Genomic DNA, 23526 nt, shown 5'->3' on the forward strand with positions numbered 1-23526 from the left:
TGAGGTCTCTGTTGATGTTGTGCGAGCATCTACAGGACCTAAATTATCAACCATTGGGGCGAGAAGCATATTCTATTTGGTCAAGAAGTACGAATACAAAGGCAGCTTTAGGTCAAGAGAAACTTTAACTTTTAGCAGCCATGAGGTAGATCAGCCGCTACTCCTCCGATATGAAAATAAGTATGCATCATTCTCATGCCGATGGCAGCTTCGAATAGATCAGCTACGCGGTACTCTGCCTTATATTGTCGTTGCTTGGATTAGGGAAGAAGGAAGGGCTTACACCAGCCACGATGGGATTGGCAAAGGTCGGGCAGCTGGTGTCATCGACCGGACTTCAATTTGGAATTTGATTGGAGGTGGTAGTTTACCCTATGGCGGATGTCAACGGTTCGAATCCGCTTATCTCTAACTCGCGAATTTAACCGATACAAAGCTATTTATAGCAAATGTCAATGCTAGAATAAAGAAGTGAGAGAAAGTGGAGTCTGCCCGTTTTATGTGGTAAACTTCAAGACAAAAAATTGGTTGAGTTATTAGACGATGCAGTAGTGCTACAAGCTGTATATTCCCATCCACCTACAAGTCGTATATTACGCCTGATTAAAATTAAATTATCAAGTGTTGCTATTTCATCGTCGTGTATTAATATATCGTCGTTATTAAAAAAAGGAGAGCTTTAATGAAAAGGGCTTGGGTCAACAAATATTTAACCAAAAATCATCTTAAAATGTTATTTAACCAAAATGGCTCAAAGTTTAATAAAAAAAATCATCCAAAACTATTGTCTACCTTTTTCATGCCCTTATCCTCATCTTCTTCATCATCGTCCTCATCCTCATCCTCTTATCTGCACCATGAACAATTTATAGTGTTAGTATTTTATTCCAATCAGATCCAATAAGGACCTATGGTCCCAGTGATGTACATACATATCAGGCATCTGTAAATAGGGGAAAAAAAAAAAAAAACCAAAACTTCAGATACAGTGTTTGTTTTTTTTCTATGCACAAACACACACTGTATCTGGAAAGAAAAGAACCAAAATCCAGAAATAGTGACTTAAATTCCAGAAACAGTCTATGTGTTAACTTTTGATTGTTTCTTTTCTTTCATGCATCAATTGATTATATTTAAGAAACATGATGCTTATTTTGCTTTGAATCCAAATACAATAAATTTCACTATTTCTTTTCTAACTTGCATTTAATGAACAGTGTGTCTATTTCATTTGGATAAAAAAATAGTGACTTAGATTCCAGAAACAGCAACTTAGATTCCAAAAACAGTGTTACTTAAAATCCATAAACAGTTTACTTTTACAATCCAGAAACAATGACTCGTTGTTATTGAATAACATGCAGATCTCAAATTTATTTTCTGGAGAAACAAACGATGAACTCCACTAACGAAGAAAAATTGAAAAACAGACCCTCGAAGACTTTATGAATAATGACAATGATCACGTTTCAACGAAATAATACAAAATATAAATTAAATAGCATGAGGATCTATATTTTTGTTTCAAAGAAAAAGAAGGTCTACAAAGCAACGATGAACTCCATTAACGACAAAAATCTGGAACTCAAACCTAAAAAAGTTAAGGGTAAAACCGAAAAATCATAATTTATTATAATTAGTCCATTTTTAGTTGGACTACTTTAATATGGGTCTTGTACTAATCATTAAACAAAACTTATAACACGGTTTTTTATTAAAACTAAAACTTTTCAAACCTTTTTCATTAGTTTTCCTTAAAAAAAAAAAATAATCATTCTTGCAACTAAATATCAAAAAATGATCATTAGAGCCCAATAAATTTTGTATACTAAAAAATTAAAACAAATAATATAAAGTATAAAACTGGGGAACTTTCTTGTATAATTATATTATAATTTACTATTTTACTAAACTCATCAAGTTATGAGGTTGGAATTGGATACTTTTTTGAGCTATGAGGTGGTGTATTTTGAGGTTGTGAGATCGTAAATTAAAATTATGAGATTTACAATTTGATGTTGAATTTTCTTATAAATTGACAGGTTTAAAAACTACAGCATTTGCAAACCATACCCCAACCTTGGTTCTAAGCTGTTGCGGTTCAATTATGGTTTGGAATTTAGGCAAAACCGCAGCGTGCGGTTTAGTACGCAATTTACTTCCAAAACCAGACTACTCCAACCCACGCCCAGCCCTAGTTCAAGCAGAGCCAAGGAAAAAGAGGGAAAAGAATCCTACTCCTGTAAAGTATGCGCATAACCTCAAAACTCCAAGTAGGCCATGACTTCACCATGTTTTTTTTCTTACCCTTAAGATTTTATCAAATCTCTTTTTTTGTGAGGAATTAAATTCACTAACATTTTAGATTATGCATCCTAGTATCTAACTATTCTTCTCTAAATACATCCCACATACCTCATGTGGCCAGATCAATCAAGTCAAACACCTAGTGAAATGCCAAAAAGAGCATTGGTGGCCTCACAACTTTCAATCTTCAACAAGGCTTCATGTGACACAGTTATCCCCTTCAACTGGAGGTGTAAGCCGCAGCCTTTTTGCAGCACGTTGCTCTAGCGATTCGGGCATCAGAACATCATCAGGCGGTGGACTATCGGCCATTTGAACATCATCACATGAGACAGTCCTGTTGTCTACCATATCGGAGTCTTGATCCATTTGTATGTCAGGATTTTCTTGGCACGAGGGAATTGGAACTGCTTCCTGCACCATATCATGGTCTTGAGAAGCACCATTTTTGTTGCCATCCTGCACCTTATCATGGTTTTGAGAGCCTCCAGTTTCATTGCCATCCTGCACCTTATCATGGTTTTGAGAGCCCCCATTTTCGTCGCCATCCTGCACCTTATCATGGTCTTGAGAGCCTCCATTTTCATCGCCATCCTGCACCAGATCATGGTCTTGAGAACCTCCATTTTCATAGCCATCATGCTCCTTATCATGGTCTCGAGAACCTCCATTTTCTTTGCCATCCTGCTCCTTATCATGCTCATGAGAGCCTCTACTTTCGCTGCCATCCTGCACCTTATCATGGTCTTGAGAAGCTCCATTTACATTGCCATCATGCACCTTATCATGGTCTTGAAAACCCATATTCTCATTGGCATCCTGCACTACATCATGGTCTTGAGAACCTCCACTTTTTCCATCAATCTTACCATGGTCTTCAGAACCTCCATTTTTGTTGCCATCATGCCCCTTATCATGTTCTTGACAACTTTCGTTGCCATCAGGGTCTTGAGAATCTCCATTTTCATTCCCGTCATTCACCTTATCATGATCTTGAGAACCTTCCATTTCTATAATGGAAGCGCCCTGCATCTTGCCTGGAGCAGAAACAAGGAAATCTGTTAAACATGTGACATTTTCCACTGATTGAGAATGGTTTACATCCATTTTTTCTTTCTGGCTCAGACCCAAACCTTCCCCAACTGGATAATCCTCAATGACCCCTATATCTTCAGCATGGTCAGAGACACACATAGATAGTTTAGGGGATAAATCTGTGTTTTCATTTTCCGTTTGTGCCAAGTCAAAGGAAGTCTCAACGCCATAAGCTCTTGATGTATACGGAATGTCACAAGTTTGAGATGTAATTCCAGTTATTTGCTGAAAACCAGTCTCTCCCGTAGGCAAAAAAGCACACTGCTCTCCAGTTTTGGTGTCTTCCTGTTATGAAACAAATGGTCAAGTGCAAGTATTGCAGTCTCTTAAATGAAATCATGTATCCCTTTATAATATGTTTTCCTTTTGTCCTATATAGTTCTTTGCCCATAACAGAACCCAAAAAAAAAGAGTGTACCGGGCTGCATCACAGGTCTACATAAATCAAGGATTTCTGAATAATGACAGAAATGATTCTCAAAGCATTTATTGGTTAAAAGAAAATTAAAGAATAGATATTTGGAGCATTGATCCTTGAATTGAAAATATGTGAGTAATGGTTTTTGAACTTGTCACAACTTGGACAAATGATCCTTTTGGGTAACTCCATTAGAACTTCCGTCCCTTAACTCCTTGTAAAATGTTTTACCCAAAAGGACCATTGCTCCAATTTGTAACATGTTTAGGGACCAATACTAACAGATTTTTAGTTTGGTGACCGAAGCTCCAATTGAGTGTCATACTAAGTACTGGTTTGGTACTGAAGTGCTTTTATAAAAAGTGGGTATCGAAAAAAGCTGAGCTCAAAAAGGTGTTTAGTAAACACTTAAAAACAGCTTATTTTCACAGTTTTGGGTGAAAAAAAACTGAAAACGTGAAGTAGCAAAAATGAGCTTATTCTCACAGCATAGCAGAAGCAGTTTTTTTCAAAGCACAGCAATACCAAACCATACTCCAATTTCTCATAAATAAATATAAATAAATAAATAAAGGAAGATCATTTTAAAGTAATTTTTAAGCAAGAGATAAAAAGAAAACCTATAACATGGCCTTTTGAATACCTCTCTCTCCCAAACACACACATGCACTAAAAAGCAACACCCAAAAGAACTTCAAAACAGCCTCAAAAGTCAACACTAGTCATGCCCATGCTTTTCAATCCCAACTATCTCATAGTAAAACATATACTGTTCCAAACAGAACAAGATGAGTAATGTTACCTCCATCAGTGGTACAGCTCCATTAAGACGGCAAAAAGATGACTTTTGGTCAATTGATTGATATTCTCCAAATAGTGAGCCTGGGGTGGCTCCTGGCTCAAAAAGTTCCTGGATAACAAAGCCTGCATCTTTAACGCACTCAGAACTCCTTAGAGAAGTTGAGGATAACAGAGTAATTTCAATCCCCAGGCCTGCTTGAGAACTCGACATATTTTCTTGGCAAGCTATAGCAGGACCACATCTTCCTGAAAAAGACTGCCCACCAGTTTCATGATTGTTACATTCTGGAAACTTAGCCTGGTCTTCATCACTAGAAGCCGCTGAAGAGACTCCCCGACAACGATCTTCAAGGAGCTCAAAAATTAACCTTTGAATAAGAGTACGCTTCAGAGATGCCTCGGACGGAAGAAACCAATTTGCATTAAGCTGGCAACAGAAATTGTGATAATACATAACAAAAACTTGAAACATAAAGCATGCAATTAAATTACAGGAGGATCATATTTAAAAGGTAACAAGAAATAATGGGAAAAGGGTACAAGAGTTTTAAGAACAGAAACCCCATTTAAAGTTCCAACATTTGTATGTAATATCTGATTCTGTCCCAATTCATTGTTAGGCAACAGAACCCAAAAGACCTTCTATTTGAGAAAAAGAAAATCCTTCAATCTTCGGACGTGATGCATAAACTGTAAATCAACATACTAACACAGATATGTATGCAGAAGCATTCAAACACTTGGCATTAAGGACTTTCGAGAATTCAAATATACACCAAGTAATTGTTGATATGTTTGACTTTTCATCCACCAATTAATAGGAAAACATGCAAATGAAGGCTTAAAGTATGATATCTTAGTTGGGTTTTTATCCAGCAGTTACTAGAAAGTAAGTGCTCTCAGACTCTCATTTGTCTTTTAAACCATGAGATTTGCATCCCATGGCTTTGAATGTGCTATGTTCCTCTTAAATTGCTTAGTGATTGGACTCCTCCATTTGTATGTAACAAATTAATAATACAAACGAACAAGAGAACAATATTTGATTTTCCCCTCAGAATGGCTTCCAACAAGCATCACCCTAATTTGTAAACACTGTAATTGTGCTTTCAATAAGGAAAAAAACAAAGTACGCACACAAACAGGTGGTGGGTGGTACAATTTTAAATATTAAACGTTAGGGTTGAGTATCAGATATATAAAATTCACATGCCAAATCAAGAATTTCAACAAAGTAAACAATAAAATTTAAAAGACTTGGTTAAATTAAGCAAAAACAAAAGACAAAGTAGACCACTTACAAAGTTGGAAAACTTGGTTATTTTGAATGGGCTGAAATGAACAGGAGCATCTGCCAAAAAGAGCTCCAAATAGTGGAGTAAAAACAGGCCACAATCGAATGAATTTTCCTGTTGCGGTAGCTAATAAGAACATGAACCAGTGTCAGAAGCTAAGATGTTACCATCAGGAAAAACTATTCAAAACTTCTTTATCTAAAACCACACCAAAAAATGAGGAAGCAAATGATAAAACTTTAAAGTGACAAAAATTATCTCACGAACAAAGAGAGCATATATCTATTGCAGGAACACAAAGACAAAATGATCACAAATGAAGATGCACACGTGCATCTTAGCAATTCCATACATCTGATATTTATTTATAAAAAATTAGACCAAAAGGAAAAGAACATTTTCGTAGGTTTTATTGTTAAAAAAATGATCAATTTACCATACTGTATCTAGAACCTAACCTATAATGGTTTAATGCATATACTTTAATACCAGGCAATCAAAATAATTCGGCCCCATAAAAATAAAGGACAATCTTAATATCCACAAATTTCTTTATATATTTTTCTTTGAAATAAAAAGGTGGTTTCAAGATAGTAATGCCCTTCACTTAGAAAACAACTTACATGGAACGAGTACACCGCCACTTGGCATCCCGTGCCAATGAAACAAGGACATTGGACAAAAAACTTACACAGGTAGTAGCACTTTTTAATAAAACAAGAACGGTAGCATTTATATATGATACATCAAATTATCTCTACTTCAGTGTCCTATTAAATCATTCTTCCATGTGGCCTACGAAACCACAAGGGTAGTAAGCATACACAACAATATGATCATAAAACTCAAATATACCCAACTAATACAGGTTCTTTATTGTTTTCCCTCTCTAAAACTGTTTCACTAAACTGGAGCAATACCTCAAGTGGGACAAACCGCAGGTTGTGAAACTTTGTTGAGATTTCTTCAGATGTCTCCTTTTTCCTTTCTTTCCACTCTTCCCACAGATAACTATCATTTCAAGATCAAATTTTGATGTCACAATTTAGAAACACACAAAATCAAACCATCAAACAGAAACACACAAAATCCAATATTATCCCATTAAAAAACTAGACAACCCATATCTACTGACTTGACAATTGTCCATCCTCCCAAAAAAATAAGAAACTTCAACCTAACTTAATGCTTGTATTATTGATCCCATGGTTATCTATATCACAATAACCAGACTATTTCTAATGTCATTAAGTTTTCATATAATTAATAACAAGAGTCAGGAGATTATGTGGTTAGAATTGTATTAAAAGGATATTGTGCGTGTCCAAGGTCAAACATTTCAATTGATTTAAAATTGTCATTATTCTACCAGTCAAAGGGAAGTTACAATTGAAATGACACTCTTTCTTATAGCTAATATTTTGTCCAAATTAGATCCTGTCACATAAATTTCATATTTTGTTCTTTTCCCTCCTTTGGTTTATTGGAAGCATCTAACCCAAATTCTCCAATATCTCACCCACTTTTACAGCTTCAACCAAAATCCCAACTGGCTATTCACTTCTTAGAAGTCAAACTTTGCATGAGAATACATGAATAGTTAGAGAAATCCGAAAAGGAAGAACTTCAATAAAACCTGTTTTTCCAAGAAGAAAAAAGATATCTGCACAAACAAATAAAACAAAATTAATTTTAATAGCTAATAGATACCTTTGAATTAGATTTTTCAGACCCGTATGACTTCCTTTGATAGAATCCATGTGTAAAATACAAGGTACTTTAAGTAAATTTCCCGAGTCTCCACCTGAACATAGCAAAAGTACATAAATGACGGGATGAATAAGAGTTGAGATGCACATTGCACAATCAAAGAAAAAGTTACCATTATGTTTAGGCACTTCACCAAGATGGCATATGACTATTAGGCTCCAGTGTAGACTGACATTAAAAAACACAAAAGCCATGTATCAGCACTCCAGAAAATTGAGCATATTACAAAAGTTAAAAAGTTTGGTCAAAGGGTCATACTTGAAGTTTATAGGAATGAAGATGTAATCCTTTTCAAATAAATCCACTTTCCTCGTCCATTTACGAACTCGATGAAAAGCAGCTCTGCCATCAGAAACACTGGATGGATCTTTGTCCAAGTCAGCCAGCTTCCGAAAGAAAAAACTATTGAAAAAGTGGTACCTATGCTGTTTCTCAGGTTGAATCTGATTCTTCAGATACCTGTCAATAGAGTACATTTTAGCAGGTGAATTATAAAACAAATTCAAAACCTACAATCACATTATAATTCTAATTGCTAATAAAGGCAATAGCAATTAGCATTAGCTTTGTCAGGCATTAGCATTGTCTTTTGGTAATAGCAATTATAATTTATTACATTTTCAAATGCTGTTTCAAACTTCAAAGTATTAGTATTTCAATGAACTTAAATCATTACATTATGGACTCTAATTATCTTGTCTTTAAATTCATTAACAGTTCATAAAATGCAGAAACATCAAAATTAAGAGTTTCTCAATGCTTTCATCTACCATTCCCATGATCTTTATATCAATTCACTTGAAATATATTATTTATTTATATAGTCAGGTAAAAAAGTCTAGCAATTTAAAAGTTCCTATAAAACAAACCCAAGGGTTTTGTTGAGGACGGTGAGGATATTGATGGTAGAGAAGATTGATACAGTGTGGGACTAACCAGATGAAAGAATTACAAAGTAAAGATAAATTTCTGAAGGTAAGGGCTCGGTTGATACCCATGTCGTTTTTTAGTTTTAGGATTCATATTTTCTTCATACAGGAAATCTATATGGAGGAATTAAGGAATGAAGAAGGGTGGAGGAAGGGAGGAGAGAGAAATGAAGATCAAAGTAGCAATAATTATAAAAGAAAACATACTAAAATCGTTTTCAGTTTTTTGTTTTTGATTTTCACTGTGTACTTTGTTCCACTTTTTTCCAACCATCCTTCCTCTACCTTTGCTCATCCCATTTTTCATTGTATTTCACCTATATTCCTAACAAAAAAGTGAAAACTAAGTAGCTCAACCTGAAAATAAAAAGGTTAACAAACGGGCCAAGTTGCTTAACTTGCTTTATTTGCTGACCCCTAACAACGAAATGATTATTAGTATGTGATTATAGGCATTTGTTTATATTAAGGTATGCAAGAGTCACTTGAACACAAATAAATACTAAATTAGCTTTATTTATTAGTAAAATCATGAATTTATTAGTAGTTATATTTTCCTTTTGAAATATTAAGAACTAAGCAACTAAATATGTACATATATAGCTATACAAAACCATTTACCTTAACAAACGCACAAAGTTCTCATATCTCGTGTGAGACCAAGGAAAGGGATGTTACCTCCCAACATTTTTTTTTAATTTTGACGTTAAACTCTTATTAATAAAACTAACAAAACCAAGTCCCAGAAATAGATGTCGTCCATAATGGAACTAAATATTCAGAACCCCAAACATGCAAGTTTTTAATATAAAGAATATAAATTATGCATGTGACCGTATCCACGCAAGCTTACTTGATATAGAAGTCAATAATTGTATCATTAATAAATGTCTCTGGCTGTAAGAGATCAACATCTCTCTTGCTGATGGAAACAGCATCTGAATCCCCTTTTGGATATACAACATCTTCAAAAGGCCCATCAAAACTGTATAACATTTGGAATATGTTTAGAATACATTAGAAAGCAACACCAAGAAAGAAATAGAAACTGAACTGTAAAAACCAAATCAATTCTACCATTTGGTATATTACTAAGCAACATAAACGCAAACAGTTGCCACCAGAGTCCAAGTCCATAAATATTTATAGTTCCACAGGTGGTAACAAGAAAAGGGACCACATAAATTGATTCTCAAGTCTCTTTAAATTGATCCTTCATCTGTTTGTTGTATGAGGCAAAACTGAATGATGGTTTAGCTAATGATGGATTTTGGGCCACGAGTATGAGCTAAAGCTAAAACAGCATACATCCACATTACGTGATACCGAGGAACAAGGGGTTCAATACTTTATCCAATACTCACCATAAAAGTGAGAAAAGAAAAGAAAAAGAAAGACTAGAAAGCATAAGAACCGTAAACAATTAAAGAACTCAAAGGACAAAACAAAGAGTCTGAAAACAAAGCAAGGAAAAGGAGGGTTAAGGAAACATCATTTAACTAGTAATTATACAGAAAGCAATCTAGTTTGTATATCCGTAGTTACATAGAAAGGAACTAGGATCACTTTAACTCACTTCGGAAAATGATGCCTCTGCCCAAGTGAATCCTCCTCATCTGTTTCCGTGTGCACGCTACTTGTATCAAAATGGGAGAAAAAGATGAATTTAAGATTGTGCAGTATTACTGAAGTAAAATAAACTAATATAATACATAATACACAGAAGAACTAGTACATATTTTACAATTGTGGCAAATAAATCACCAAGGAAAGAATACAATTTGAATTCAGACAATTTACCTTGCATTTCTAAGCTAGATATATGTGGACAGAGAGAGAGAATATGCACAAATAAAAATTTCACCACAAATGTACTGTTGAACCATTCTAATTTGCAAACCACTAACAAGACACGCAACACTTATCACCACAGAAGTACACCATCCTTGTACAGAAGCATGGTTGAACAGATACCGTATAAATTAAATGCATACAAACTCAGCACTAGTGTAATAAAACATAGTTATAAACCAAGAGCCTTAAGATTTAATGTTTACAGAGTTTCTTTCAGTATAAATTCTTATAATAAAACCACAAGCTAGATGGTTCACTTCACACTATTACTTAGAAGTTCTAAATTCAAGAGTGGACATCAGATGGCTCTCACAGGAATCCATTTTGCTACTGAAGTATGTATCCCCTTAAATCTTCCATTGTAATCCCCAAAATTGCCATTTAGTTCATTTCATCTTAACACTAACCCTTTGAAAACACAAAAAAGAAATTTATGATCTTGATGAAATTGAATTTCATTGTACTGACAAAGCGTAAATCTTAAATCATATTACATTGACCATATCTTGGATATTGTTTTAGATAAGCTGTCTCCAATTTGAGTATGTTGGTGGCTCTTTTGTCAATGTTGGTATAAACTGAGAGTAAAGAGAAAATATGGAACTTTAAATCTAGTTAAGACTATTAAAAGCATATTGAACGTATTAAGGTACAGTAATCAAACATCTGTGCAGAACGGAAAGCCTGAAACTAAGACTACTAAACACATAATATCCTCGTCTATCTCAAGTAAAAATCAGCAGAATATCCTGTTCCTTTTACAAAATTATCAAATATTGCCTTTCTACACAAAAGAGAAAAAGGAAACATGTTACCAAAAAGAAACATGCTGTCATTCCCAAAGTTCAATTCAAATACAATTAGTCTTAACCACGTAAGTAGATGAAAAAAGAATCGGTATTATCAGAGTATACGCCATCAAATTACGTAGCTACTTGGCATAAAGCTTAGAACATCAAGAAATATGAATTATATTATTGTATTAGCCAATGCAACATAAACAAACTTACTCATGCAAAACCCATGAATTGATATATTTCGCATTCAAAGACATTATCCTTTCCTGTTGCTTGAACCAGTTGGGTTCAACAATTGCAATCTTCAACTCTTCAATGCCTAGGAGAAGTTTTGATAGCAGATAATGTCAAAAAAAAAGAGAGGAGCCACACTCAGCTTAAGAGCTTCAAGTCCCAAAAAGAAAATAAAACTATTAAGACACAACACTAAGAAGTTTGGACAGAATTTAAACCAGTGTGTTCAAGAACAAGACTAAAAATCAAGAACTTTCTTTTCTTTTCTGAATTACAAAGAAGCACATTTTCCCATATGATACATACTACTTGCTAAAACTAATCTGCAGTACTTGAAGGTGCATCATTAATACTTGGATTACAAAGTACTAGTCCATCTTACTTATAACACTTAAGTCACAAATATTTTTAAAGTCACATATAGTATGATTACATTGTGTCCTCGCCATAAGACTATATAATGTATACACAACATGTAACCCTAAACCCTATTTATCAGTGTCCTCACTTCATAGCTTAAACATCATAGAATGAGATCTGAGAGCTTGTATAGAACCAGAGTGAAAATTGACCAAACTTTTTCAGAAGGATCACATTAGTTTCAACAAGTGAACAGCAAGTTAAATAATCTACACGTAAAAAATCTGGTAGAATTTCATGAAAGAGAAGTCCCCTAAAAATACACTTGCAGCACTAATCCCACCAAATGAATGCAAAAACCAACAAAGAGAAAAAAGCTTGTTAGTAAAAGTGCACTGACCAGAAGTATTGGGTGCACTATCATCTTCAGTGGCATCCTTTGCTACAACACGAAGTTTTATCATGACAAATTCAACCTGAATGCAGTACAATAAACTGTACGTATTCAATACAGAGTATAAATGGTAAATGGTGACATCCAATAGGAGAGTTTCAGGACTCACTTTTTGAAACCACTGACACTCTACATCAATGAGATCATCGACTTCCCATTCAGAACTAAAGGTTCCAGGGCATTCAGATGTTGAACCACTGACTTTGAAGCAACTGCGAGAAAAGGTCAACCGAGGTTCTGTACAATAACTATCCCGATATATAACATAATCAGGATAAAGAACAACCGTCGTATTTGTATTATCCTGCAAATTATGCAACAGTATAAAAGTCACAACTAAAAAAAACCTTCTAATAGTGGATTAACAAAGTATTAAAAAATCTGCACCAAAAATAAAAATGGTATATAACACTTATTTAGAAGGCAAGTAACATTGTGCACATGAAGAAGATATTTTTTTGGCCAAATTGGATTAATCATCCTCGTGGTCATAGGATACTTGCGTGATGACCCCTGTGGTAAAAAAATTAGGAATTAAACCCCTGTGGTCAACACCTTTAGCAAATTTAGCCTAGAAGTAAAGTTTCTGTTAAATGTTGGATAGAATTGTATTTTCATGTCGACTAACAAAAAAACCATCCTAGCATTGCTGATAAACTACACCCCTACATCTTTTACTGATCAATAACGTGAACTCTAGTACCATCAATGGTCGCCACTTCTCTCAATCTTTTCCTCTTCTCTCTCTCTCTTTCTCCTCTGTCTCCTTGGTTCCCAATCTCATCTTTCTCATCTTGCTCATGGCACAATCCCCGAATACAAATCAGCATTCAATTTTGCAAACAAATTAACTCTTTCAATCTCCTTTCTACTGTTTTTGCAATGAACACTTTGTGAACTTTGTTGTAGTTCTATGCGGAGGATTTGATTTTTCCCAAAATTTGACTGATTAAAATCTGCAGTATTTCTAATGCTTCTGCACATTTGGTAGGATAATGCTCAAACTGCTTGCAATCAAAATAATCAAAAACTGAAAACCCAAGAAGCACCACACGTATAAAAGGTAAGGACTAAGAAAGAACAAAAAATCCCGCTGCCAAGTTGATGAAGAAGTCTCCATGGAAGAGATTAAGAATTCTACTGAGCTCCCATATAAGGAGGAGGGAGACGGAGAGGCTAGACCAAATCCAACGCTGACAGAGAACCAAACTCTGAAAATGCGGCAATGGGTTCTGTCGAAATGGAAGTGGGATTGGTTGAAATCCCAAAACTTGAAGTCCCAGTGGCAGCAAGATTTGGGAATTTTGTTCGTGCTTTAGAATTGGGAACATCATGAAGGTTTTAGGTAAGCTATTGGCATGCTACTAACTATGAAATGACCATCTTATCCTCACATATGAGACTCACGTGCATGCTACTAACGGAGGAATGACGGAAGTTTTAATTTTGGGTATAAATCCTAACAGACTTAGACCACAAGGGTTTACATCCGAATTTTTTTACCATAGGGGCTATCTTTTGAATACCTTATGACCACGGGGACCATTTATCTGATTAGGCCTATTTTTTTTTTCTTATTTATTTTGTTGCATACACTTATTCAAAGCATAGATAGTGTCACCGAAACATGTTTTGACGGTGCATACTTCAGTCTTACTTCTGTGTTACCTCACAAAATTATTCTTTGTATTTGTGACATGAAAATAAAAAGTACCCAATACCCACCTAAACTACCCATTACACTATTTAGAAAATCACAGACAACCCCACTTTCTTTCTTGACAATTATTTTGTTTAAACATCAACAAAAATAAAATACTTCTTTATTTTTCTGTTTTTACAACCCCAAATATGTAGTTATGTAAGAGGCAATCTCACATGTATTGGACCGCTAATAACAGAGAAAAGAGATTACCATTTCCAAATCGCCAGAGCAATGATACGATTTATAAGTACCCAAAGAATCTGAAAGTGAACAACAAATGATAGTAAGAACACCTTGGTGCATGACAGAAATGCCTAAGGACGGCACAAACTAAGGATTAGCAATCCTCCAATTAACAAGGAAATACCGTCATCATCTTCAATTTCAGAAGCAGGACTTGACGGAGAGTCACTCGTGCTTTCATCAGCATCTAAAATCATATCAGTTGGCTCATTCTGAAAAAAAAGAACACAACAACAAAATTTAGAAAGCATAATTTTGATTGTTAATCTCTCCTTTAAGGATATACTTCAGCAGATAAATGACAGTTGACATACACTGGACGGAGGCACTGCAAGGGCAAAGTGTAACTGGCTTTCCCAAGACGATGATGACGTAGCATTTGAACCTCTTCTCTCTGGCTCAGAAACAAAACTTCTGGATCCATGACTATCTAATTTGGAATCAGATTGTTGTTCATGACTCAAACATTTGAATTGTGGTGCAGCATCCAATTCCATATACTCTTTCTCGGTAGCAAGGCTCTCTTCAATTGTTCCCACGGGGGAATGTGAAATAGCATTATCACAACAATGATCACGGTCAACTGAATCATCATTTACACAAGGGATGCTGCTGATATCTTTTGTTTGAAGTTTGGCTCCCTGGGCAACTAGAAAAATATTTAGATGAATTAGCATAGTTTAAACAAAGACACTGATGATATAGATCAACCATCTTTAGTTTTCAGCTAACAGAGAAAAAGAAAAATAAACACTGACAACAGCATATCAACAAGACTCAGGGTAAACATCTTGCTACTGACAACCACTTTGTTCGTTAAACGGTGCTTTAGGGAGATACAAATGTGCACTACAACCCAAATGATGACAAGTTGCAGACATTTTGTTCAAAAGGGGTTCATTAGTCCCGTATTTTCTAAACACTCTTCCAATCAAAAACTGGGATTCCCCAGTTGAGATTGAGGGGGAGTGTTGACTGACAGATGTCAGAAGATTAGTGGCTTCATTATTACATCAAGCAAAACTCGAAGAATCAACACATAAATCAGCATTTACAAAAAACGTGAGAAACCATTGTAAACAAGGGACTGGAATGCAGATTTGACATACAGACGGACCTGACAACAATGTTACTGACTTACCACATTATGAAAATACACAACCGTAAATAGCCTACTGCATGCAAACTGATTACTAAGCTATTTTGGGTTGCTGTGCTGTGCAATAGAAAGCTGTTTTCAGAAGCAGGGGTAGAGCTGCTTTTACTTTCTGCTGTTTGATTTTGACAAAAAGCACTTTTTTTTTTTTTCATTTACCAAACACAATTTTAGCCCCAGATTTTTTAAAAAGCTGCTTTTAAAATAATTTCAGCAATGCCAAGCCAGCCCTAACTCTCAAACGTTACCATATATGATACTAGGATTACAGGGAGATCCATCTGTAATTACCTAGTTCTTTCAAACATACATCCAACTTCGCCAAACAATCTCTACCCCTTTCTACGATATGATCAACCTTAACTTACAGATTAAACAATGCGGTTAACTCAGAAATCAACCATATTATCAAAATTTTCAACATTCATATGAAGATGATTTTAAGTATGAGATAGTAAATTGTATACATATCCCAACATTTTAGCACAAATAAACCTGTGAGAATAATTAACCAGAAACTCAAAAAAAAACACTTCTTAGTCCTACAAAACTATTAGCCTATCGACAAAGATCGAATCCAAACAGGCCAAATTTCCATCGTGGCTCAAACCTTACTAAGTAACAATTTCCAAACGATGGATTATCATAGCAGCAAGTTCCAAAGTTGTAATTCGAAGCATTAACATAAAAATTCAGAAAAAATTATTGAACTTTCATTCATTTCACACCAGATTATTTTCCCACGGATTCTCGGCAACCAGACACAGAAATGTAGCTTACTAATTTTAGACATTACGGAAAGCAAACGTACCATTCTGGAGAAAATCGTACTTGAAAATCCGATTGGTATCGAGGCTAGGGTTTTTGAACTTCCCCAAATACGTCCCCTGGACCGATTCCGAGTGCTCGTCCTCCTCGCTGAAGTCGAAGACTTCGAGGCCGCTAGTCTTCATCGCGAAGGTAACGGGTTTGGAGTGGAAACTCGGGCGAGTCAAATTGACTCAGCGAGTGAGCATAGACGGGGTTGTGAAACTGGGTCAAATCGGAGAGAGAAAGCAGAGTCTGAAGACGAGGGGGTTTTTCCACGATGAAGCGTGTTGCTTTAAATTTGTAGTTAACCAATCAGGGACAACTTCCTTCTCTTTTATTTTTGTCTTTTTGGATTTTCAGGTTTGGTCAAGATTTGTTATGAAAAATGATTTCTTATCAATGAAGAATAAGAACGTTAATTAATAATTTAATCATTATCAACATCATTTAATTTATAAAATTTATTTTAAAATTTTAGTCTCCTTATTATTACCCAAAGTTAAAATAAAGGAATATTTTTTACTCATCACTATCAAGTGACGATGATGCCACCACATCAGATGAATTTAATTTTTGAGATTTGTGTAGCAGATAGACATAATCTCAAAAGTAACTTATTCCATTTTGGTTGCATGCACTTTTAATTAAGTAGTTTGATAGAAGACTGTGAACATTGGTGGCTTGAACATAAGCTTAACGTTTTGCTTCGTATGAATTTATGAGATTATAAACTTTGATATGAAATTAGAAACAGGTGGGCTATGCAATTGGTTTTGTACAATTTTTGGTATGAACTTTGATATAAACTTGAGCTTATTGTTTATTGTGTGGAGTATGCTATGCAATTAGTGAAACAGGTAGGCTGAGTTGTATAAAAAGTTTAAAAATCCAAAAATTTTAAAAAGCCCAACACTTTGGGCTTCAAGGTCCAATTCCGAAGTGACCCCAAAATCCCCAAAAAATTTCGAGCAACCCGAAATTCAGGAATCTTGAGTGTTCGGTTCGGTTTCAGGATATAAAATCCGTCCCGAAATATTTTGGTTTGGAATTCTTGGGAGTTTCGGTTTGGGATCCCAACCCGGACCACCCCTAAACATGCCCCATCATATCGATAATCTAAATTACATATTAATGACCCGACATTTTTGTCTTCTATCACAACAAAAAAGTTAAAAATAATAACGTAATTTCACAAAACAAACCGCTTTTTGTTTAAACCTCACTTACATGTGATTTTATCATCTTTAATTTTAAAAAATAAAAAACAAACCGCTCTCTCTCTCTCTCCCGACTCACACATTCTCTCTCTTCCTCTCTCTCTTCTTCAATTTTAAAAACAAAAGTAAAAAATTTCACACGCACCTTCATTGATCATATCATGCCTCGTATTGCAGTTGAGTTGTGGTTACATCAAGTATCCGAGTTTCAAGCGGCAATGGACATGGAGCATGGGGAGGGGGCTAGAAGTGGACGGCAGGAAATGATGAAGGATGTTTCCCAGGTTGAGGTCAGTGCAAAGGGATGGAGGAAACCTGAATTTGGCAGGTTTAAATTAAATACTGATGCGGCATGGCAGAAGGAAACAAAGCCAGGTGGAGTGGGGTTGGGTCTTGTGTGACTTTGCAGGAATTCCAAAGATGGTGGGAGGAAATGATGGGGACTATTTCTTGTTGTCAAATACGGCTGAGGCGGCAACCATAAGACAAGGTCTGGAGATGTGTGTTTTGAGGGGATTTCATGCGTCCGGGGAGGCATTGGTGGTGGAGTTTGATTCAAAAGGTTTGGTTTAAATGTTAAATAAGGAAAGTCAAGCTGATGTGTTGATGGAGGTCTATTTAGTTGATATTTGGAATATGATGTAGTCATTCCAATCAGCGAAGTTTATATTTACTCCTCGATAATGCAATCATGCAGCCCATATGGTGGCGGCACACGTTCTCAAGTATGGCGGGAGTTTTGGTTGGGATGAATTAGGACCTAAATTTTTGTTTAATGTTCTAGTAGAAGATGCAAATGTTTCCATTCGTATTTGATTATTAATACATTTCTATCCCTTGTCAAAAAAATAAAAAAAATTTCACACGCACTTAATCCCATCATGATCCTTTTGGTGAGGGTTGGGGATCCGTGAATCGTATCCACTCATCGTACATCGTGCGATCAGTTTTTGTCAAATACTGTTTGGCCTCGTTTGGCAGATCGTATAAGGAATCGGATAGGATAAGTAATACGGACTCTAGTGTTTGGTGCAACCATGTATAGTACTCGTATTACTTAAACTGGGCCCACAGCTTTTATACGGTGTATGTCCGCGCTATTTTGATCTGGCTCTCTCGCATCGTTCTGCAAACTCACTTCAGTTCCTCGTCGCGAGATCCGTGCAGGTTCGCGTGCCATCGATCCTGGATTTGAACTAGATCCGACTGAAACCCACGTCGTCGGAGCACTAGAATTGCCTGCATTCACCTACTGCCCAACATCGCTGCATCACCGTCCGACGATATCGGCAATCGAATGTAACCTCTCCATAAATTGAAAATAAAATTGTGGATTAAATTTGGGAAATCAGGTATTATAGAATCACTAGGAATCTCCAATTTACATCATCAACTCCGGAAAGCTTTCACGTTCTATAAGCCTTTGCCTCCATCTCTTTTCTTCTGTAAGCCTAGCAAATCCATCAATGCCAGCACCGACAATCCGCTTCTTCTGTATAGAGGGGGAAGATTTGCTTGAACTGGTAAGGAGAAGGGAGTGAGGGTGTCTGGGGGCTGTGAGGTGGAGAAGATTTGGGGAAGAAAGGATTTTTTTTTTGTTTTTTTTTTTTTTTATAATTTGGTTTAAATTTGATGCATTTGGTTGTTGTTGATAAGTTTGATTGTCCTTTTCATTGTAGGATTCTATTACTTAGGATTGTTTTTTTCAATAAGTTCCTATTATGTAGGAAGACTAGTTCTACGTAGACTATTTCCTCATGCACGTTACCTCTTTCTGTTAGTGTGGATCGTGGGCTGTTTTTTAGGGTTTTGTTAACTATGTAAGGCTATGTAATAGCAAACGTTTCTATTCAATAAACAAGTCATTCTCCCAGTTTGCTTGAGTCAGTTGCAGTATTGCTCTTGGTATTTTTCTTCTAGTTCCCAACAAACTGGTATCAGAGCCCCTCACTGGGGCTTGAGAACCGGAAAGCTGCAGCTTTTGAGTGACTTCAAACACAAGAGAGAAAGAGAGGAAAAATGACTTCTGAAAGAAGCTTCGTGCAGCCTTCCATTCCACGTTTTGATGGTTATTATGACCATTGGAGCATGCTCATGGAAAATTTCCTTCGCAGCAAGGAGTATTGGAGCTTGATTGAAACTGGTTATGAAGAACCAGCAAAGGGGTCGCAACCTATATCAGAAGCACGACAAAAAGAGCTTGATGCAATGAAACTCAAGGATCTCAAAGCAAAAAACTATCTTTTCCAGGCAATTGATAGGAGCATCCTAGAGACGATGTTGGAAAATGACACCTCCAAGAAGATCTGGGATTCCATGAAGACGAAATATGAAGGAAATGCACGAGTGAAGCGCTCAACTCTTCAAGCCCTACGGAGAGACTTTGAGACACTTGAGATGAAGGTTAGTGAAACGATCACTAACTATTTTGCTAGAGTGATGACAGTAGCAAACAAGATGAGAGTGTATGGGGAGCATATGACTGACGTCACGATCTGTGAAAAAATCCTGCGGTCTCTCACGGACAAATTTAATTATATAGTTTGTTCGATTGAGGAATCTAGGGACTTGGATGCAATTACCATTGATGAGCTTCAAAGCTCGCTCACTGTACATGAGCAAAAGTTTCACAGAAGCAGGAGTGTGGAGCAAGCTCTGAAGGCAACAACTGATGCCAAAACTGAGGGAGGTTTCAACAATCATAAAGGACGAGGGTGTGGAAGAAGTAACTATAGAGGACGATGACGTGGAAGAGGAGGCCAAGAGGTGTTCAACAAGGATACGGTGGAATGCTACAAGTGCCATAATCTTGGACACTACCAGTATGAATGTCCTAAATGGGATAAGGAAGCTAATTATACTGAAGTGAATGAAGAAGATATGTTGTTGATGTCATATGTTGAGGTACATGAACGGACTGATGCTTGGTTTCTTGACTCCAGATGTTCCAACCATATGTGTGGCGATCGGGATATCTTCACAAACCTAGATGAAAGCTTTGTTCATTCAGTTAAATTGGGGAACAACAGTAGGATGAATGTGGTTGGCAAGGGAAGTGTCTCGCTGGTTTTAAATGGAATCAATCATGTTGTCAATGAGGTGTACTATGTTCCAGAGCTCAAAAACAATCTCTTGAGCATAGGACAACTTCAAGAAAGGGGCTTGGCTATATTAATTAAAGAAGGAGCCTGCAAAATATATCATCCGACTAAGGGTCTGATTATTTAGACTAAGATGAGTAAGAATATGATGTTTATACTGCTAGCTCAGACTTCAGTCTCTACAAGTGCCCCACCAGAAATGTGTCTTCACACAAGCTCGCAGGATCCCTTTTATCTTTGGCATCGAAGATATGGTCACCTAAGCTACAAGGGATTGAGAACGTTGCAACAGAAGATGATGGTTTATGGACTTTCTCAGCTTCAAACCTCAAATATCACATGCACAGACTGCATTCAAGGTAAACAGCATCGTAATGACATGCCAACAAGAAGTACGTGGAGAGCAAGTCAGCCTTTGGAGCTCATTCATGCAGACATTTGTGGACCCATCCAATTTGTCACATCCCGGCCCGGGGCGGATCACTTCCCCGGCCCGTTCCACCACCGTAGCATGATATTGTCCGCTTTGGGCTTACCATTCCCTCACGGTTTTGTTTTTGGGAACTCACGAGCAACTTCCCAGTGGGTCACCCATCATGGGATTGCTCTAACCCCCTTCTCGCTTAACTTCAGAGTTCCTACGGAACCCGAAGCCAGTAAGCTCCCAAAAGGCCTCGAGCTAGATAGGGATGAGAATATACATATAAGGATCACTCCCATGGGCGATGTGGGATGTTACAATCCACCCCCCTTAGGGGCCCGACGTCCTCGTCGGCACACACGCGGCTAAGGTTAGGCTCTGATACCAATTGTCACATCCCGGCCCCGGCGGGACCACTTCCCGGGCCCGTTCCACCACCGCGTAAAACATGGGTGTACTTGTTAACAGCAAAGAGTGAGGCACTGCATTGCTTCCAGTTTTTCAAAAGAATGGTGGAAAAGGAGAAAGGGCTAAGTGTCAAGTGTCTACGGACAGATAGAGGGAATTCACCTCAACTGAATTCACTAATTTTTGCAAAGAAAATGGAATCAAGAGGCAGTTAACCACTGCCTACACGCCGCAACAAAACGGAGTGGCTGAAAGGAAAAATCGAACTGTCATGAATATGGTTCGATCTATGTTGTCTGATAAGAAGCTCCCAAAAACGTTCTGGCCAGAGGCAGTGAACTGGACTATCTATGTTCTGAATAGATGTCCCACATTATCAGTGAAGGATATCACTCCACAAGAGGCTTGGAGTGGAGTAAAACCCTCAGTCGGGCATTTCCGTGTCTTTGGAAGCTTAGCACATGTTCACGTTCCAGATGTCAAGCGAGGTAAATTAGATGATAAAAGTTTTCCTTGTGTTTTATTGGGAGTTAGTGAGGAGTCCAAGGGATATAGATTGTTTGATCCTATAGCCAAGAAAATTGTTGTGAGCAGGGATGTTATTTTTGAGGAAGAAAAACAGTGGGATTGGGATGTGAGTTATGAGGGACAGATCATGTTAGATTTAGAATGGGGAGAAAATGAAGAAAACAGTGAGGGAGAAGAAAGGGTGAATGAAAATGAAGATGAAAATGGCAGTGGGGTTAGAGAAGAAAGAAATATGGGTGAGAGCAGTGAAGACACACAGGGTTATGAGGAGAGAAGTTTTAATGAACTTGGCGAGGATGAAGGGAGGGTTTATGAAGGAAGAGTCAGACGCCCTCCTTCTTACTTAAGTGATTATGTCACTGGAGAAAGGCTAAGTGACGACAAGGTACACATGGTTCAAATCGTGCCAACCGAATATCCTCTCTATTTTGAAGAAGCAGAGAAAGAAGAGAAATGGAAGCAAGTTATGGACAGTGAGATCAGCTCCATAGAGAAGAATAGAACATGGTCTTTAAGCGAGTTGCCGACTGGAGCAAAAAAAAATTGGCGTCAAATAGGTCTACAAGACCAAGTACAACGAATATGGGAAGATTGACAAGCATAAAGCACGTCTAATAGCCAAAGGCTACTCACAGAAGCATGGCATAGACTACACAGAGGTCTTCGCACCAGTGGCAAGAATGGACACGGTGAGGATGATTATCGCCTTGGCAGCACAAAAGGGTTGGAGGATTTTCCAATTAGATGTCAAGTCAGCATTCCTTCATGGAGAGCTTAGTGAAGATGTCTATATTGAGCAACCAAGGGGTTACGAGAAGGAAGGAAGGGAGCACTTGGTCTACAAGCTACACAAAGCATTGTATGGATTAAAACAAGCTCCACGAGCTTGGTTTAGTCGGATCGAGGCTCATTTTATCAAGGAAGGTTTTCAGAAGTGTGACAGTGAGCAAACTTTGTTCACAAAGAAGAATGAAGCAAGAAAGATCATCATTGTAAGTATTTACGTTGATGATTTAATTTTTACTGGTAATGACAAAGACATGATATGTGAATTCAAAAGGTCCATGTTGAGAGAATTTGATATGACTGATTTGGGAAGCATAAGATTTTTTTCTTGGCATTGAAGTACTTCAAAGAACAGATGGTATTTTCATATATCAAAAAAAAATATGCCCTAGAGGTTCTAAAGAGATTTGGAATGTTGGAAAGTAATGAAGTAAGCAGCCCGATTGTCCCAGGTTTTAAGATCAGTAAGGATGAGAATGAAATTACTATGGATGAGACATACTTTAAGCAATTGGTGGGAAGTTTAATGTATCTTACTGCCACAAGACCAGACATGATGTTTGTCACCAGTCTCTTGAGTAGATTTATGGCAAAACCAACTGAGCTTCATCTACAGGCTGCAAAGAGAGCTCTTCGATATTTAAAGGGGACGGTGAATTATGGTATTCAGTAGAAGAAAGATGGAGATGATGGACTGTTTGCTTTCACAGATAGTGATTATGCAGGAGATGTGGAGGATAGGGAGAGCACCAGTGGTTATGTGTTCTTGCTAAGTTCGGGTGCTGTGACATGGAGTTCAAAAAAACAGCCTATTGTTACACTGTCTACTACAGAAAC

The 23526-nt window shown here is 36.9% G+C and overlaps 1 protein-coding gene across 3 annotated transcripts; it reads right to left on the reverse strand.

Annotated features, from left to right (window-relative positions):
* Nucleotides 1-605: 605 nt before the first annotated feature.
* On the reverse strand, nucleotides 606-16539 carry LOC137708377 (probable ubiquitin-like-specific protease 2B). 3 transcript variants are annotated; one of them, XR_011064786.1, is made up of 17 exons: nucleotides 16230-16539; nucleotides 14577-14911; nucleotides 14387-14474; nucleotides 14230-14279; nucleotides 12424-12618; nucleotides 12261-12336; nucleotides 11480-11585; nucleotides 10192-10251; nucleotides 9469-9600; nucleotides 7945-8145; nucleotides 7799-7854; nucleotides 7627-7720; nucleotides 6837-6927; nucleotides 5923-6042; nucleotides 4623-5048; nucleotides 2416-3687; nucleotides 606-850 (listed from the first exon to the last, which is right to left on the reverse strand). XR_011064786.1 is itself a non-coding variant. In XM_068447448.1 (16 exons), the coding sequence occupies exons 1-16, from the start codon at nucleotides 16369-16371 to the stop codon at nucleotides 2506-2508; spliced, it is 3351 nt and encodes a 1116-aa protein (XP_068303549.1). In that variant the 5' UTR covers nucleotides 16372-16539; the 3' UTR covers nucleotides 2221-2505. The 3 variants fall into 3 exon arrangements, 2 of the variants coding, with proteins under 2 accessions (XP_068303549.1, XP_068303539.1); XM_068447448.1 differs by lacking the exon at nucleotides 606-850 and having other exon boundaries at nucleotides 2221-3687; nucleotides 10192-10248; XM_068447438.1 differs by lacking the exon at nucleotides 606-850 and having other exon boundaries at nucleotides 2221-3687.
* Between the last annotated feature and the right edge of the window lie 6987 nt (nucleotides 16540-23526).

This window comes from Pyrus communis, chromosome 1 (genome assembly GCF_963583255.1).
Source record: "Pyrus communis chromosome 1, drPyrComm1.1, whole genome shotgun sequence".
Lineage (NCBI taxonomy): Eukaryota > Viridiplantae > Streptophyta > Magnoliopsida > Rosales > Rosaceae > Pyrus > Pyrus communis.